The sequence below is a fragment of the Phyllobates terribilis genome, unplaced genomic scaffold, assembly GCF_046119375.1.
Source record: "Phyllobates terribilis strain yellow unplaced genomic scaffold, ASM4611937v1 Scaffold_3__8_contigs__length_932513732, whole genome shotgun sequence".
Taxonomy (NCBI): Eukaryota; Metazoa; Chordata; class Amphibia; order Anura; family Dendrobatidae; genus Phyllobates; species Phyllobates terribilis.
Window position 1 is genome coordinate 205,652,245 of NW_027362763.1, and position 12,280 is coordinate 205,664,524.

At 42.2% G+C, this 12,280-nt stretch overlaps 1 protein-coding gene across 2 annotated transcripts in view; it reads left to right on the forward strand.

Moving 5' to 3' along the window:
• MYO7B (myosin VIIB) overlaps positions 1–12,280 on the forward strand; it is a 255,392-nt gene that overhangs the window by 176,334 nt on the left and 66,778 nt on the right. For both annotated transcript variants that reach the window (XM_073674582.1, XM_073674581.1), the window contains exons 38-40: positions 4,184–4,337; positions 7,993–8,148; positions 8,976–9,081. In XM_073674582.1, the coding sequence (XP_073530683.1) occupies positions 4,184–4,337; positions 7,993–8,148; positions 8,976–9,081 (416 nt within the window). The remainder of the gene's footprint in view (positions 1–4,183; positions 4,338–7,992; positions 8,149–8,975; positions 9,082–12,280) is intronic.

Below are 12,280 nucleotides of genomic sequence, written 5' to 3' on the forward strand. Positions count from 1 at the left end.
TAAAAAGTCCAATAAAATCCAGGCTGCGTGTTGCTTATGTTACTGTGAATAGCCTGCTACCACGACCTGCAAGGATTCCAGATTTGTCGCCTACAGAACAATTCTGGGACGCCATTGGTGGGCAATTATAAAGGGAGTTGCCAGCAGGGGATCTTGATGACTTCTGAGCCCAAATGCATTCAGCATGGCAGAATATTCCTCAAACAACCATTAATAACTTCATTGATTTCAGCCAAGGCCTGTAGAATCCTGTATTTCTGCGTGTGAAATCCAGTCGTATTGAACATTGTTTCAGTTTTTCATCATTTGCATATAATTAACATGTCTAGAAATCCTCAGAGTATCATAATTCCACTAATTTACCTTCTTGGTGTTGCAATCTCAATGCTGAGGAATATATTTTCCTGGGTTAGTTGCGTTAATAATGCACTGGAACCTGTTAGTTAGTCAGCGGTTACATGATAGGATTTGTACGTTATACACTTTTATACACCGCATTCTTGATCCTGAAGGCACCCCACTTACAGCAGATATACCTTGATAAAGACCCCTTGGGGTCGAAACATTGGTCTGCTTGACATCTGCTTTGCCATATGGGGTTTCAAGAAATATTATTTGCTTTACATTTGGAGTGCCAAAGTTTTTTTTATTTATTCTGGATACTACTACTAATTCAGAGCACCCGACATCAAACATTCGAGCGACCCTTCTATACAATTTACAAGATTTATATGGATGATAGCTAGTAAAATGTAGTATTACATTACTCCAAATCACACAAAAGGATCCCTTTACTGTTGTAAACCAGTTACCGTATATACTCGAGTATAAGCCGACTTTTTCAGCCCATTTTTTAGGCTGAAAAAGCCCAAAGTATATACATAGTCCGGTGGTGGATAGTAGGAGGGGTTGCGGCGGAGGAGCGGGGCACACTCAGTAGCCGGCTGCTGCAGCTATCACGTGTGCCCGCTGATAAAGGGAAATGAATATTCACCCTTCTCCACGCCCATGGGAGTGGAGAGGGGTGAATATTAATTTCTTTAATGGCGTTCGCACAGTGTCAGCAGCACCGCAGCTACCGTTGCGGCTCAGTGATTCTCTGTGCCCGCTACTAAAGAGAATGCATATACACCCTTCTCCACACCCATGGGGGTGAAAATGCATTCTCTTTAGTAGCAGGCACACAAGACAGCTGACACTGTGCGCACGCCATTAAAGAACAGGGATATTCACTCTTCTCCATGCACATAGTTCCGGTGTGGAGAGGGGTGAATATCCCCGCAGCTCACTTCGACGTCTGAGAGTGCATGGTAGTGACGTCTTGCGCTGCTCAGATGCGGAGGCGAGCTGCTGCTGGCAGAACAGGAGCAGTCCTGGAGCAGAGGGGATTGGGGATGAGGGGGCCATGCATACCAGGATTGGGGATGAGGGGGCCATGCATATCAGGATTGGGGATGAGGGGGCCATGCATATCAGGATTGGGGCTGAGGGGGCCATGCATATCAGGATTGCGGATGAGGGGGCCATGCATATCAGAATTGGGGATTAGGGGAGCCATGCATACCAGGATTGGGGATGAGAGGTGCCATACATACCAGGATTGGGGATGAGGGGTGCCATACATACCAGGATTGGGGATGAGGGGTGCCATACATACTAGGATTGGGGATGAGGGGTGCCATACATAACCAGGATTGAGGATGAGGGATGCCATACATACCAGGATTGGGGATGAGGGGGGCCATACATACCAAGATTGAGGATGAGGGGGCCATGCATATCAGAATTGGTGATGAGGGGGCCATGCATATGAAGATTGGGGATGAGGGGGCCATGCATACCAGGATTGGTGATGAGTGGGCAATACCAGGATGGGGAAATTTACCAGTAGCTGCTGCATTTCCCACCCTAGGCTTATACTCAAGTCAATAAGTTTTCCCAGTTTTTCGTGGTAAAATTAGGTGCCTCGGCGTATATTCGGGTCGGCTTATACTCGAGTATATACGGTATTTTGTTTTAAAGGGAACTTGTCAGCAGGTTTTTAGACCCCAAAGGAGTGTCATCACAGTAAAGTATCTGTAAGGTCACAAGGCAGTATTGAGTCAGTATTTCACATCGGTATTTGTAAGACAAAACCAGGAGTGGGTCAAAAATGGAGAAGTGGTGACATGTTTCTATTATACTTTCCTCTGATTGTTCCACTTCTTGTCTTGGCTTATAAATACTGATGTAAAATACTGAACAAATACTGATGTGTGAGTGAGAACTAATGATGATTACTTCCATACCTTTATTTTACAATTTCAGGTCTCCATTGTCTTTTAATCCATCTGCAAATTCTTATGCAAATTAAGTTGCAATGACCTTTTTTTCCTAAGGGCGTTCGTCTCCTGCCAGTGATTGACAGATCACTCTTCTCTGTGACCTGCTCCCCGGCCAACATCTTGGCAGGCACCATCATTCCATCATATCCTGATGATGTTGTGAGAGTCGGAATATCCATCTGTGCATGCGCCGTCCCTGGAAACGACAGCTCTTGCGCGAGATGTTGGCCAGGGGAGCCGGTCACAGAGAAGAGTGACCTGCCGATCAATGGCAGGAGGTCGGCACCAGGGGATGAAATAGGCCGGGAAGCCGAAGGGCTATAAGTGCAGACCAAGCCCCTGCACTTGCAAGCTCAGTTACAAAGAATTAGCTGACGGAATACAAGACAACAGAGACATGGACATATATTATAAAGGATGGAAGTAATCATCATTACAGCTACTTTACTGAGATGATGTTACTTTGGGGTCTAAAAACCTGCTAAACCCTTAAATCACCTTAGATTAAAGCATATATCAGTTAATAACTCTTAAGCTATCCCTTAGGTGCCCAATATGAAGAACATATTGGGTAATTGTTATGTCTCAAAGGGTTGTACACTGACCTTATGGTTTTAAGAACTGCATCATAATGTACCATCTGAAACATGTATGTTCTGGGTTAATTTGATGTAATTGTGGAACCCCAGGGGTCTGGTTACCACAGTAATAGCAATATTACGTCTGTGAGCAGGTGGGAGGTCTCCTGGTCAGGAATCCTGAGCATGCCACACCTCCTGCCCAGTCCTGGGAGGGGAAGCACTTCCCCTATATAAACTGGGGCTGAGGTAGGGTTAGAAAAGAACACAGACAGAGACAGAGACACAGTCTGGTCTGGTGTGGAGCAGTTGCAGGGAAAGTGACAACAGGAGCTCTGTAGGAGCAGGAGTGAGTGTCAGAGACTGGAAGCTGTAGAGCTCGTCCTGACTGAAGAGATCTCACCGGACACGGAGTCCGAGGCTGTGGGGACTGAGCCATATCCAGCAGCAGAAACCGACCGGCAGGGGATTTCAGGTCCTCTGGCCAAGAAACCCGAAGGCACGGTCACACGCAAGGGACCAGCACCGCTGTCGTGGAGCGGAGGCTACCAGAAGGCCCCGAGTCACCGGCCATACGGGTGAGCACCACACGGTACACTCAGGGACGTGGGCTACTTTTACCCGCTTCTAGCAAGGTAGCCAGGAAGAGTACAATTAGTGGGGAGGCCTACAACTCCGCCTGGCCAGGGGAGATCCTATCTGCTCACGGACTGACCAGGCCCCGATCGCTAGCCAGTACTCCCGGGAGGGTTTACCTTTGCCACCAGTAAAGACCCTGAACTACACCGCACCGTCTCTGAGTGGTTCCTGGTGCCTGCGAGCAATTCTACTATCCCCATCATCCACGTCCGCTGCCCTGAGGCCATACCCCTCCCGTTGGGGGTTATACTATCCACGCTGCACAACCGTACCACCGGCCTCAGCGGTCTGCCCTGCAGCGGCGGTTTCATAACCGCATTCAACGGGTGGCGTAGTCGAACACTATAACATCTTATACTAAACTCCGCCGCTTAGTTTGACACCCTGGGCACGGACCGGGTCACCGCCACGAGGACTACTATCCCCAGCAGATCCGGCTCCGGGTATCCCCCTGCGCAGCAGAAGCAGCACAGGCCCAGGGGGCGCGTCATAATCATAGAGAAATACTGCTCTAGACCATCAGGGATATTAGCAGGAATACGATAAAGCCCCCTATGAAAAAACAATGTTGTTTGTAGTGTTGATAGAAAGTCGTGTAAGACCAGGGAACACGCCTCAATTACAGACCTTAACATTAGCTACCTATCATGAAATATATGGGAGACTACCCATCAAAACAATCTCGCTCCCCAGTCGAGCTTACTGATCAGATATTCTCTGGCCCAGTACGTGAGGAATCTCTCAGAGATGAAATCTACTGCCAGATCTTGAAGCAAATGACAGCAAATAGCAACAGGTAAATGTCAATATAGAATGGATCCTCTGCATTGTTCCAATGAATACACATAAATATTTTCTATGCTCTGCATATATATTGCTGAATATATTGGCAAATGTATTTAACGATATGTTCAGTTAGTTGTTTCACTATTTTATGTGTAAATCTTTTGGTAAAATATTTGTATTTTTTCTCTAAATCTTCATACAAGTTCACATATACCAGAGAATAGAAGGTCCAAATATAAAGTGTTAAGTAATGAGATGCCAAAGAGCAACCAAACACCCCACACTGAAATGGTCAAATAGATGCGAGATCCACCTCTCCTGAAGCATAGAAGCGAAACATTCATTGGGTGAGATGGATCTGACATCCATTTGACCATTTTAGCTTGTAAAGTGTCCATTTTAGGACATGATCAGATATCAAAATCAAACATCAGAATGATGAGGCTAAATACCCTGTTTGAGAACTGATTTTGATAAGTGATTCTGACGAGTGATTCTGACACGTGATTCTGACAAGTGATTTTAATGAGTGATTTTGACGAGTGATTCTGACGAGTGATTTTGACGAGTGATTTTCATAAGTGATTTTGCCGAGTGATTCTGACGAGTGATTTTCATAAGTGATTTTGATGAGCGATTCTGACAAGTGATTCTGACGAGTGATTCTGACGAGTGATTCTGACAAGTGATTTTGACAAATGATTCTGACGAGTGATTTTGACAAATGATTTTGACGGGTGATTTTGACGAGCGATTCTGACCAGCGATTCTGACGAGTGATTTTGACAAGTGATTAAGACAAGTGATTCAGACAAGTGATTCTGACAAGTGATTTTGACAAGTGATTTTGACAAGTGATTCTGACAAGTGATTTTGACAAGTGATTTTGATGAATTATTTTGACGAATTATTTTGATGAGCGATTCTGACAAGTGATTCTGACGAGTGATTCTGATGAGTGATTTTGACAAGTGATTTTAACGAGTGATTTTGATGAGCGATTCTGACGAGTGATTCTGACAAGTGATTTTGACAAGTGATTTTGTCAAATGATTCTGACAAGTGATTCTGACGAGTGATTTTGACAAATAATTTTGATGAGTGATTTTGATGAGCGATTCTGACAAGCGATTTTGACGAGTGATTTCGACGAGCGATTCTGACAGGCGATTCTGACAAGCGATTTTGACGAGTGATTTTGACAAGTGATTCAGACAAGTGATTCTGACAAGTGATTTTGACGAGTGATTTTGACTCATTAATGATTCTGACGAGCGATTCTGACAAGTGATTCTGACGAGTGATTTTGATGAGCGATTCTGACAAGTGATTCTGACGAGTGATTCTGACAAGTGATTTTGACAAGTGATTTTGACAAATGATTCTGACGAGTGATTTTGACAAGTGATTTTGATGAGCGATTCTGACAAGCGATTTTGACGAGTGATTCTGACAAGTGACTTTGACAAGTGACTTTTACAACTGTAATAATAATTTTAAAAAATGTAACTGTACGCTGATGGGACTTGAACCCAAATTCTGTGTTCCAAAACCAGTGCACTAACCATTGAGCTATAAACTCTGCTGTGAAAACCTTTGAGTTCTATTTAGTTATATGATTTTCAGTGCAAACTTGTCTAAAACTCATTGGGACGTATGCACAGACTGCAAGCAAGCCAAATTCAAATGAGGTTTGATTTTGATGTGTGAGTCTGATGTGTGACTTTCTTCAAACATCAGAATCAGAATCACAATGACTTTTAGTCACCCTGAGTATTTTCATGGTTGATCTCATAAGACAAGAAAAGCTATTAGCTGGTGTCATTTGATTGGATAGCTTAATGGTAAGACATCAGTCTCTGAAACTACAGTGTTAAGAGTTCAAATCCTGATAGGAATAGGATTCTTTTTTATTTATGACTATTTAGCACACAAACTACAGGGGTGTTTTACTTTTAATATCTGACACTCTGATTGTCATCCTGATGTGTTAAGACTTTCAGACACACTGTCTATTTGCATGATAAATTACATAGCCAAAGTAAATTGGGAGGCAATAATTTACTACATATCTATTTCCAAGTGACTTTATATTTCCATAATTTCTTAAAGGGGTCTAATGATAAAATGTCTTTATTGTAAATTTTTATTTCCATACACCTAAGTACTGGCAGCAAACTCCCAATTTACTTTTGCTGTGTAATTTACCATGCAAATAGACAGCGTGTCTGAAAGTCTTAACACGTCAGGATGACAATCAGAGTGTCAGATATTAAAAGTAAAACACCCCTGTAGTTTGTATGCTAAATAGGCATGATAAAAAAAAAATTCTTATTCCTATTAGGATTTGAACTCTTAACACTGTAGTTTCAGAGACTAATGCCTTACAGTTGCGCTGTCCAGTCAAGTGATACTAACTAATGGCTTTTCTATCAACCATGAAAACACTCAGGGTGACTAAAAGTCATTGTGATTCTGATTTTGATGTTTGAAGAAAGTCACACATCAGACTCACACATCAGAATCAAACATCATTTGAATTTGGCTTGCTTGCAGTCTGTGCATAAGTCCCAATGAGTTTTAGACAAGTTTACACTGAAAATCATATAACCAAATATAACTCCAATCTTTTTATAACTGAGTTTATACCTCAATGGTTAGTGCACTGGCTTTGGGATGCAGGATTTTGGGTTCAAGTCCCATCAGCAAACAGTTACTTTTTCTTTTTTTACTTGTCAAAGTCACTCGTCAAAGTCACTCGTCAAAGTCACTCGTCAGAATCACTCACCAGAATCACTCGTCAGAATCACTCGTCAGAATCACTCGTGAGAATCCCTCGTCAGAATCACTTGTCAGAATCATTTGTCAGAATCAGAATCACTTGTCAGAATCACACATCAAAATCACTTATCAGAATCACTTGTCAAAATCACTTGTCAGAATCACTTGTCAGAATCACTTATCAAAATCAGTTCTCAGACAGGTTCTTTAGCCTCAAACTGACATCATTCTGATGTTTGATTTTGATATCTGATCATGTCCTAAAATGGACACTGTAAGATTGGTTTGTTTGGTCAGTAAGTGCTTCTTTCCTGGTTTATATGCTGGCTGTATTGTTCAGCAGTATTATTCAGCACTTACTCCCTGCATTCCCTTCAATGTCTCTTTACTTAGCACTTTATATTTGCCTTTGACATTCCTCATATGCTTTGTGCATTATTCACTTTCTGCATTATCTATATTCATTATGTGACACTGAGCACTTTACTTTTACTTTTGGCATATTCTTACATCTTACATCAATTAATTTTTTCACTCATATAAATTATTACTTTCGGAGTTCCTCCTCTTTTTCTATGGGCAGATTCTGATTTCATCTCTATGGTTTTGCATTTGGCATTTTATGTGCCTCTATTGCATTTCTTCAATAAAGATTGTGTTTCCATTTATGTACTTAGATCTTCCAGTATTTTCTTTGGTGATCTACCTTTTTTTATACTGGGAAAAGATTTTCTATAGACAGTAATTTCTATAAGTGTTTATTATACTAGAGACTAACTAAACTTGCTGCCTGTAAATGTCTGAATTCCAACTTCCATATTTACTGCATCAAATTTGTCATTCTCTATTTTACTTTTGTTGCATAAAACTGTTTCTTCTTCCAGTTACAGTTTAAGCAATGGATGGCAGCTGCTATGGCTATGCACCGGGCTCTTTTCACCAAGTAAAAGTTTGTTGATTCATGTTCAGAAATTTATTGAGAACCGTCAGAAGGAACCGCTATCCAAGGATTGTAAACGAAGAATAAAAAGAATACAACAGTAATAAGATACCTAGTCTGGTTTACACTTGAAATGTATACACTATATAGTACTGCAAAATAAAATTACTTTATAATGTATGATATCACATGGAACTTATTTCACTGCATAACAAATGGAAACCTCCCAATTACCTGAACAGTAAAGGTAATCCATCAGCAGGTTTTTGTTATGTAATCCAAGAGCGGCATGATGTAGGCAAAGAGACCCTGATTCCAGCGATGTGTCACTTAGTTTAATGGGTGAAGCACTTGTGATAGAATCAGACTGTTCTCTGCTGCAGATCTAGCAGAGCTCTGAATTCTGAGCTCTGTGTAACCCTGCCCACACCATGGATTGTCAGCTTTCTGTGTGCACTGTATATTGACAGAAAGCTGCCAATCAGTTCTGGGGGCGTGGTTGTACCAGAAGGCACAAGACACCTAGTCCTCTAGTGATAATCTCCTGCTGATAAAACACTGATTTTATTGAAACGGCAACACACAGCCCAGTATGTGATACATCGCTGGAATCAGGGTCTCTGCCCCTACATCATGCTACTGTCAGATTACATATCAAAAACCTGCTGACAGATTCCCTTTAAAACAATGTGTTGGTATAAAGTTGAATCCATTTACAGCACCAAAGCAGCTTCACTAGAAAAACTGTACACAGAGCATTATTCCATTATTTGCACTAAACTCAATAATTATGTGCCTGCATACTGTATATAGTAATTCTTTATGTTATGTTTTGTTTGAAGCTCTTTAAAAGTTACTTGTGTATTGTATGGAATAGATATTTCATTTTCTGGATGTTGCTGACTATTCTTTTGTTATGGAACATAGAACTGGCCCACGAAAACAGCCCCCTCACCAGGTAGAAGTTGAAGCCATTCAGCAAATGAGCACCAAGATTTACCACAAAGTGTACTTTCCAAACGACACAGAACAGGTATGAGTGCAATCCTTCCATAGACCTATACATGTGCCGTGTTACATCCTATTTTGTTTGTCTATGGAAACTTTAAAGGATAAACGGTCTTTCATGGCTTATTTTCTCATGTAAAATAGATTTAGAATATTTAAAGGGAATCGGTTTCTCCTGTTAATGCTGCCATGACTGTCAGATAGACCCATCATGAGAGTTGGTCTCAGCCTTAGGGCTCATACAGAAGAGTGTATATTCAGTTCGTGCGCTGTCTATATGCAAATCGGGTGGCATACAAATGGATCAATGTGCAAGTTCAAATGAACGTTTTTACACACAGAGCGATGATCCACGTGTAAAAAATTTGCAGCGTGTACTACTTTGATCTGTATTATGTATCAGACTCACTCATTATAAGTCAATGGATGTGCAAAAAACAAATCGCATAAGGGATACCATCTGTATATCGTGTATTTTTTCACGAATCCATTGCAGTTACTAATATTGGAAACTGTAATTGGTCTTTTATTATTTATTGCATTGTTCACATAAAACCTGGATATCATATGGATGTACAAAATAGACATGCAGATGGCATAGAGATATAAAAAAATAGACACATGCATTGCATACGGATGACAATACGATGAAAAAAACGTCTGTTTTTATCTAGATAAAAAACAGATTATTTTGTATACGCTCACTGAACCTGGCTTTAAACCGGATTCACACATTTATGTATCGCGGTCCGATTGTACTGACTGGTCAAGGGTCTCCTGAACTAAACTTAATATCCTGATATATGCTTATAAGGCTTTGAGTTTGGATTGGCAGACCCACCGCAGTTCCTTGAATCATTGACCATGACGCAGGGATGTGTGAATGCAGCGTTATGCTACAGGAGATCACTGAGGCCAATGATTGGCTACAGCTATTATTTGGGTTTATGGGACGTCATGACTACAAAAAGCATTGATCCATGTGTAAAAATGTTACCATATTGACTTATGTGGCACCCCAGGGGTCCGGTCGCCACAGTGGCTTTGCCTCCCTAAAAAGAGGTAATGCCATGCCTGGAAGCAAGCAGGGGTCCTTTTAGTCAGGTACACTACACATGCAACACTTTCCTGGCTCCAGACCAGCAAGGGGAGTCCCCTCCCCTTGGCAACTGGGATCTGGGGGCGGGGTTAGTGAGTCTTAGTGTGAGGAGTTGAGTTTAGGACATCGAGGAGAGAGGAGCTGGGGACTGGAGCTGAGAAAGCTCGTCCTAGCTGAAATACACAGAGGACCGGACACCGGAGTCCGAGGCTGTGGGGCACTGAAGGCCCAGCAGCAGATACCATAGGGCAGGAGATTGAAGGTCTCCTGGCCCCATCAGACGCCCGGAGGCTCAGCAGCACAGAGGGACCAGCACCGCCACGGAGGAGCGACACATGCAGAAGGCCCGGGCTGCCAGCCATACAGATGAGCACAGAACGTTACACTCAGGGACATGGGCTACAACACCGCTACAATCAGTAAAGCCAAAGAGTATAGTGAGAAGGGCAGGCCTACAACTCCATCTGGCAAGGGAGGCTCAGCAGCACAGAGGGACCAGCACTGCCACGGAGGAGCAACACATGCACAAGGCCCGGGCTGCCAGCCATACAGGTTAGCACAGAGCGTTACACTCAGGGACATGGGCTACAACACAGCTACAATCAGTAAAGCCAAAGAGTATAGTGAGAAGGGCAGGCCTACAACTCCATCTGGTAAGGAGGACTCTATGTTTGCATCCAGGCTGACCGGACTCTTACTTCTAGCCAGTACTTCAGTCCAGGCTGGTCTAATTGTCATCAGTAAAGACCCTGGGACTGCACTATACTGACTCTGTGGTTATTAATGACACCCTGCACAACCACCATCATCCACACACAGCCCTGAAGCTAACTCTTCCTGTGGGGAGTTATACCACCCTTGATGCAAAACCACCAGCTTCAGAGAACTGTTCTGCAGCGGCGGTCTCCATTGGCCGCATTCCACAAGTGGCGTAGTCGGACATTAACACCTATACATATAAATTTCCCTTGGATAGACCGCCCTGGGTCACGGACCGGGTCACCGCCACAGTGACTACAACCCCCAGCATCTACCGGCCCGGCACCGGGTACCCCATGGCCCAGGGAGCGCGTCACTTACATTAGTCAGTGTGCTGTACGTATGCTATCAGTTTTGCATACGAACAGCACATGGATGTTTAATACATTTGCAAACATACAATATGTTTCTCTGAATGAGCCCTCATTCAGCACTCTTCATTAGTCTTTTTTAGACCCCATTATATGCAGTTGGCAGCCGAATCTAAGTTTAAAATGTTTCACTTGTGGAAGTGTCTGTAAGAACTATATTGGCTAGATGTGAGCTCTGCCTGTATCCAGGGTGCTGCTGTCTTCATTATGTCACATATCAGCACAGCTTTTATCCTGCAGTTATTTTCTTTTCATTTAGTTTCCTCCTTTTTTACCCCTTGTTTTCTCTGCCCTCCCTAAGACTATAAATAATTGCGGAGAGCCACAAGGCTCAAAAATTGATGATCCAACAAAAATATTTTATCAAAATATCTGGATTTTATTATGCAAATACAATTATGAAATTTAATGCATAAACGTACATAGAAACCATGAATTTTTACAGGACTAAGGAGAGACTGTTTCCACTATGTGCATCATTTTAATACACTTTGTGGTTTCTAAGTATGTTTATCCACTAAATTTTGTAATTGTATTTGCATAATAAAATCCAGATATTTTGATAAAATATTTTTGTTGGATCATCAATTTTTGAGCTTTGTGGCTCTCCCCGATTATTTATTGTCTTATGATGATTCCTCTACATTCGAGGTCCTAGGTGGGCAGATGTAAATGATGGAGTATAATAATATTGTTACTGTACATTGATACTGCCCAAATCTGTCAGATACCTTTTCCTCCCTAAGACTGTAGATGTTTTCCCCACTTTCCATACTGTGGAGATTTATGTACAACCCTTATTCTTCCCTGCTGCTATCTCTGACACTGAAATAAGAGAAGAAAAGCAGATCTAGCTGTCAAAACAAGAAGCAGAACTTGGAAGGATTTGAACACTTTTGCAGACTATTGAGCTAAATAAGGACTTTTTATGTAAAGTCCTTATTTATGTACATACAAGGTCTGTACATACAGACACTTTGCAACAACCAAATGGT